The 7,398-nt window shown below is 31.3% G+C and overlaps 1 protein-coding gene across 1 annotated transcript; it reads left to right on the top strand.

Moving 5' to 3' along the window:
* The first annotated feature begins 3,550 nt into the window (after nucleotides 1-3,550).
* Nucleotides 3,551-4,889, top strand: LOC131859962 (protein EXORDIUM-like 2). Its single transcript, XM_059214273.1, has one exon. It carries the CDS (start codon nucleotides 3,753-3,755, stop codon nucleotides 4,764-4,766), a length of 1,014 nt encoding a protein of 337 aa, XP_059070256.1. The 5' UTR covers nucleotides 3,551-3,752; the 3' UTR covers nucleotides 4,767-4,889.
* The last annotated feature ends 2,509 nt before the right edge of the window (nucleotides 4,890-7,398 follow it).

Genomic DNA, 7,398 nt, shown 5'->3' with positions numbered 1-7,398 from the left:
TATTTTGAGAATATTTCACATGAGAAGCTTTTGTGAAAAATATAGAGTCTAATACTATATCTTCATCTCCTATTGACCATTAATTACATTTTCTAGTGAGAATATCTAACAAAACAATTTCTATGAACTATTATACATAACATATATAATTTCGTATACACATTTCCTATTAATTTTCTTATTAATCTCAAATGCCTTATACAACATTTGTAATTTAAATAAGAATTATTTAAATCATAGTAAGCATTGAGAATATGTACATTCTAAGATTTCATTTAAAATGACTATTGGAATGTCAATCAACAAATTGAGATGCATTGCTTTATAATTAAGAGGTTGACCTAGATAGTCACCAATTTTATGTCATCTCTTACCACACAAGAAAATTAAAGTATTTCTTAGAAGAATATAGATTGAATAAGATATTTTTTGTCTTATATGAACTTATTAGTCCAATTAAAGATATATTTTTCTCATTTCCACTTAACTAAGCTAACCTTGCCTAATCTCATTTGTACTTATTCCTGGGACTTGTTCCTAAATGTTTACATTTATCATCTAGAATTTTATTTCGAATGAAACTAGTGAGAATTGTTGAAATTTCTAGGGGGACCAAGTCTTGAGGTTCAAAGGACTTGGTGTTTCAAAAGTAGCACTCTACATTGAATTTCATTATCCCTTAAGAGAAATTTGTAGTTTTGTAATGCTAACAAAGTACCTCAACTCCTTGTTATGTACCTTCTATATAGTGTATTACATTAAAAATATTTTTTTTTGTTCATTGCAATCTCTCGAGTGTGCCACTTGGTGGTTTTGCACATCTCCTTGATGTTTAGCTATCAATGTTATTCTAGAATATAGGTCAATCCATATGTGTCTCTTGGGTAAGACCTTGCTATATTGGTGGGATCCAATTATTTATAGAATGTTTGGAATTTTAATATTTTCTTTAGCTTTTATCTTTTCTATATACTTTGAATAGAAAAAATAGGTTATAAATTATAGGCTAGAAATAAGGGGTTACCATTATACTCATTGCAATCTAAAATTTAATTATGGAGTTATTATATGGTCTTATAAAAGGAGTATTTCAATTTTATTTGAAAGGTGAATCTTATAGTATTTTGGCTTCCTAAGGGAAGATAAAATGTTAATATATGTTTCTTTTTTCTTAATGTGATTTTTCATGAGAATCATATTATATTGTATATTACATGTAATTTTTATATAATATAATTTATATTAGGATTTAAAAAATCTCACGCTGATGGATCTTTTTCTTGGACTGATTGCTTGCCAAGTTTGAATGATTCATTCTAAATAGAGAATTGCATACTATGCATTTGTTTCAAAAGAATTATATCCTAACAATCTCCAAGTGCTTTATCTTCATCTATCCTTTATGTGTGTGTGTGTGTGTGTGTGTGTGTGTGTGTGTGTGTGTGTGTGTGTGTGTGTGTGTGTGTGTGTGTGTGTGTGTGTGTGTGTGTGTGCGTGCGTTAGTGGAATAGAATATGCTTTGCATCATCTTGGCATACATTTATGGTCTTGTGTTTGTGGAAACAATCCCAAAGAATATTCTTATCTTGAATAGTTAGGGGACAAAAAACCAACAAACAAGTAGGTTGATTAAGAAGGAAGATGTCCAACATTTAGCTAAAGAAGTATTGAGAGAATTAGTAGACATGGTACAAGGTTTTGATCTTGTGAGTGATGACTTCCTATAAAATATAAACATAGTTTTTTAAAATATTAAATAAATATGTTGCATATGTTTCAAAGAATATTTTATTATTTATTTGTAAGACGATTGTCCCAATTTATTATATTTCATAATCAATATATAAATTTATTATTTGTAAATTTATGGAGCCAGGTTAGCACTAGTAAAGAGATATTTGAAGACGTTACAAAATTAGTTAGAAAGAGACTTATAACTAAAACTACAGCTCTTAAGGAATGTTATAAAATAGATTGCTATAGAAATTTCCCTTTTCTTTTCTTATTGTCTCATTTGTAATTCACATATTAGAGTAATTATGAGGGGATGAATTATCTCCTTGAGTTTAAATCATGGGGGCTTTACTTATTGAACTTGGGTTATAGCACGTACATTCACGACATACTAAATAATCCTCATATTTTTTTAAAATATTGCCCTAAACTCCTTTTTTGTCACCCCTTCCCAATGCATAGCTTGAATTAAAAGCCCCCTATTTTCGCCAAATATTGTATTTTTTCATTGGGTGAATAAAAAACCCCCCTATTGTAACCAATAAGCAATATATTGTACCCTCCTTTTTGGGATATTAAACTCCCCAATATGAATGCACGTGATATAATATTGTCTAACCAGTGAAGTCCCTGTGGTTTAAATTATCTATGCAAACAAACAAACAATGGACTATAATCATGCAAAAGTAGAGAAATGAGTGAGATGTTAGTAATGGTTCAATTCATGTAGGGTATAGCACTTTGAAAGAAACCTAAGCTCAAACCCGACACTAACTAGTCAAATTCTAAAATAGTGTTTATTTCATATATCATGTCATAAATCATTTTTTTTTTAATTTTCTAATTGAAAGGCAATATTTGTTTTATTTGATATTATCATTCTAAGTGTAGACACATCTTTACTATAGAATAATATGGACAACTTAAAAATTTTAAAATATTGCAATCAAATGTCAAAATGTCATACCAAGTTTTTTCTATATACATTTATAAAATAACTAATCAAATATACCAGTTTCAATAAATTTGGTCAAATTCATTATATTTTTTAGTATTTTTTTCTTATGCCACATAGAAACAAGTATAATTGTTTTAGATTTTTAAGAAGATAGAATATTGATTATTAAAAAAAAAACATTAAATTATAAATTTACAAATTAGCTCTTTTTAGTAAATCAACATATAAATATTTAAAATATTTTAATGAATATAAGGAACTTTATTCTCCTTATAATATCTATCTCATCTTGATAATGAATCACAGAGTGTGATCTAAAGGCTCAATGCAAAAGACACTCACACTATCACACATACATATAAAATACTTGTAATAATTATAACTTCTTAAAAACATAATCAACCATCATTTTTACACATTTACTTTAATAAAAACATCTCTTTTTCATATTGATAACAATAATCAATACTAAATTAATTTTTCATTACAAAGTATAGAAGACATACCAGAACGCTAAAAACTTGGTAATTTCCTTTTTCAGTACAACTACAAAATAAATAATTAAAAAAAATACCCTATAATTAAATTTCATAACTAAAGCAGCATATCCTAAAAATGACTCCACTCAGACAATTTATAGTTGTAAATCATCATGTTCAATTCTCTGAAACGTGGCTTGCTTTGAATGTTGGTATCCCCACACGGATATTAACATAATTCGATGCTTGAAAGTTGAAACCACGAACCGACAAAGCATTAACACACATTTTCTCCGCAACTTTTCCTAAATCAGCGCGTAATAAATAAGTAAATGTTCTTTTACCGAATGCCCCCACACCAACAATGGAATCTGCCAGGAAAGCCCATTGCAAATTGCTCAATGCTTATCCGCGCCTGTGATTGCCAACGGTCTAAGCTCCCTTGCCAATGGTTTTAATCTCGCTCTCTCTGCCTATTTAAACCACATACTCCTTGCTTGTTCCCACAACACACTTATCCCCCTTCATTGTTCATCGTATCTTTCAAATCTGTGTTTCCACTGCAATATACACGGCTAAAAATGGCTGTTTTAGGTTCTGAGAAGATTGTGATTCACTTGCTGTTAATGTGTATAGTGGCATTGTCCACAGTGGACGCCGCCGCTCGGCCCCTTTTTCACTGGAGAAAGCTCTCCGCTCTGGTAAAAGAAGAGCCTCTTGTTCTGAAATACCACCATGGCCCCCTGCTTACCACAACACCCACTCTCAATCTTCATCTCATCTGGTACGGCAATTTCACTTCCGCGCAGCGTGCCATTGTGGCCGATTTTGTGCAGTCATTGGGATTGGGAAACGGCAAGCAGGGGTCTCCCTCTGTGTCCGCCTGGTGGAAAACAACAGAGGCCTACAGAGGCTCTGCTCCTTCCCAATTAAACCAAGCCCAACCTTTAACCCGAAGGCTGGGGAAGCAGAAGCTGGACGAAGCTTATTCTCTCGGAAAGTCCTTGAAAAGAACTGACATTGCTGTCCTGCTGAAGAATGCAATCCAGTCCAGAGCCCTGCGGCCGCCTGAGCAGAAGAAAAGCAATGGCGTGGTGGAATTGTATTTGGTGCTCACATCAGATGATGTTTTGGTGGAGAACTTCTGCAGTAGCTCATGCGGATTCCATGGAAGCGACACAGCAGACATTGAATACGCGTACGCATGGGTGGGAAACTCGGCAACGCAGTGCCCGGGGCAGTGTGCGTGGCCATTTCATCAGCCTATTTACGGCCCGCAGAACCCTCCTCTGCTGCCGCCCAACGGTGACGTGGGCATTGACGGTATGATCATCAACATTGCGGCTACCATTGCCGGAACAGTGACGAATCCGTTCAAATCGGGATACTTCCAGGGAGACGTCGCCGCTCCATTGGAGGCAGTCTCGGCGTGTCCGGGCATGTACGGAAGCGGGGCTTATCCCGGTTACGCCGGTCAATTGTTGGTAGACGAGACTACAGGCGCCAGTTACAACGCCCATGGCGTTAACGGCCGCACATTCCTTCTGCCAGCAATGTGGGATCCCACCTCACGTTCCTGCAAGACTTTGGTGTAAATTACCCAAACAATTTTCGGAGAGCGCTGTATATAAGTATTTTCACAGGCTGTGGAGAGTTCCGACCTCAGCTGTATTCATTTGATCTTTTAAATCAATAAATTATAAATTATTCTGTATAAATATTTTTCTTTACTATTTTATATTTGAAGGTTAGAAGATTTCGAAACTCGTTATTTAATGGTTAGAATTATTCATACATTTTACCTATTGCATTTTTCACTTTAAAAAAGTGAAATATTACATTTACAAAATTCTTAGTGGTTCTATTAATGTATATTAAAAACTAAAAATTCTGTTGAAATGTTGATATGTTAAAATGGTTTTAATTTAGCAAGAATAAAAAAGTTTTAAATCTTAACTTAAATGAATATTGGATAGCAAAAAGTGTTCAGACTCAAGATTCTTCAATTAAGTTTGGATGTTCTTGATTATTAATTTGTTCACAATAATTTAGTTGGGAGATCTTTATGTCATTAAATGTATGGAATATTACATCAATAGACTTTATATAAGATATATAAATGACTTCATATAGATTAAGAAAATAAAATAGAAATATTTACTTTTATCTTTATACATAAGTGAAAATCTAATGAACATATAAATCAGTTTTCATCAACAATATATATTTCTACTATATCCTATATATTCAATAAAATATTTTTAATGATTCAATATATAAATTATTGATAATATGAATTATAATTTGTACATTTAAACCTAAATCAAAAGAATTAATATCTTGTAATATTGGATTGCAATATATATTTCTACTATATCTTATATATTCAATAAAATATTTTTAATGATTCAATATATAAATTATTGATAATATGAATTATAATTTGTACATTTAAACCTAAATCAAAAGAATTAATATCTTGTAATATTGGACTACGTGCAAGCCTATATTTTGAACTAATTTTGGTTTTGGTTTTGGTTTTCTTTTTAATTAATTATTATCAACTTATTATGCAATTTAAAAAAAAAATTAGCGTTTAAAAGAAATAAACATTATTATTATTATTATTATTATTATTATTATTATTATCATGTTGTGCCTCATACGACTCAAATGTGGGGACCGTGAGATAAGTGGGTGGATTAGCTTATAAAGATATTCCATACACATATTTCGATGGTTAAAGTTTTAAGTTTTATATATATATATATATATAGTTTAAATTTGAAATTAATATTTTGAAATGTTTGATTAAATTTTGTGATAAAAGATTATGTACAATTATTTGAGATTATTTTTGCATGCTTGTAGCATTTTCATGTAAACATGGGATTGAAAATGATTGTTGATGTTGTTACTAGATACATATTGAAGAGTAATATGTTTATCAATGATTATGTTATTATGTTTCAATCTTTATATGGTAAAATAAAACATCAATATGATGATGAGAAATTACAAATTGTGTTTCTTAAATGATTAATTATGAATATATTGAATATTGTATTTTTAAGTAGTTTTCCATCTTTTAGAGACAAGTGCATGCATTTGAAAAGTCTTGAAGTTAAATATTTAGCAACAAATACTCCATTTTTATATGTTTCATCATCATTGCAATTGCAATCATTGTACTAGTTAATGTTCTAAAATTCTAATTAAAAATAGTGATATGAAAAAAAAATACTTTTATGAAAAGTTTTATGTCATTTTTTTATATACTCAAATGCCTTGCTAAGGTTGGGGTCACATGAAGGGGGGCTTTGTAAAAAATAGAGCCAGAGAAACTTAGAATTTTTATAAAAAAATTAAAGTTGGCAGTCCCATGAATTTTGTATTGCACTTCAACTTAAAAATTTAAGCTCTTAAATTTAAGGATGTTGGTAGTCCCATGAACTTTGTAGTGTAGATCAACTTAAGTTTAAACTTCTAAATTTAAGCAAGTTGGTTGTAAATAAATTTAGTTTTCCCTCTAAAATTCAGATGATTGACAAGTAGCATAAAATATTCATAGGATGGTGGGGCAATTTATAGCCCAACCCCATTTTCACCGGTATCGGCTATGGGGGGGATTATTTGCACCCCCCAGTAGTGTATTTACAAGTGAGAACTTGTAAATACACTATCAAGGGGTGCAAATAATCCCCCCTAGACAACGCCATTTTCACCTACTTAAAATTATAGACCTAAAAAAGTAGGTCCTCTTATTTGTTGTGAAAAGATTCCAAATAATCCTATAGCAAAAAAATAATTTCGTCATGAGACCACCTCTTCCTTAAAAATAGAGCTTAAGCCCCCTCCATAAGACCTCCACCTAAGTTTCTTAGTAATCTAGCATGCCTTGATATAACATTTGTCCTAAAGAAGAATTATTCAATAGTCATAGTAAGAATTCTTGTTATCTTTGACATATTCAGTTGCTGGCGACGAATGCGTGCCACGAGGAATGGGTTTGAAAAAATGAACCGACAAAATGTCGCCTTGTCAATGACTCCAAAATTATTGCAAGCAAAGCACTAAATATGTGGTCCATGAAATGAGTGGGTCAACTCATGAGGGGTGGGCAATAAGATATTTGAGAGGGATAGGGTAAATAATATTTTTTTAAATTAAATTTTATTGTGTATTAAAAGATAATGTATATTTTTTTGAGATTGGATAATGGAAAAG

This window comes from Cryptomeria japonica, chromosome 11, assembly GCF_030272615.1.
Source record: "Cryptomeria japonica chromosome 11, Sugi_1.0, whole genome shotgun sequence".
NCBI classification, from domain to species: Eukaryota; Viridiplantae; Streptophyta; class Pinopsida; order Cupressales; family Cupressaceae; genus Cryptomeria; species Cryptomeria japonica.
Note: the sequence above shows the minus strand (reverse complement) of the source record. Positions and strands in the feature narration are given on the sequence as shown.

Coding starts and splice junctions, on each gene's coding strand:
- LOC131859962 (XM_059214273.1), top strand. CDS start 3,753: ATGGCTGTTTTAGGTTCTGAGAAGATTGTGATTCACTTGCTGTTAATG.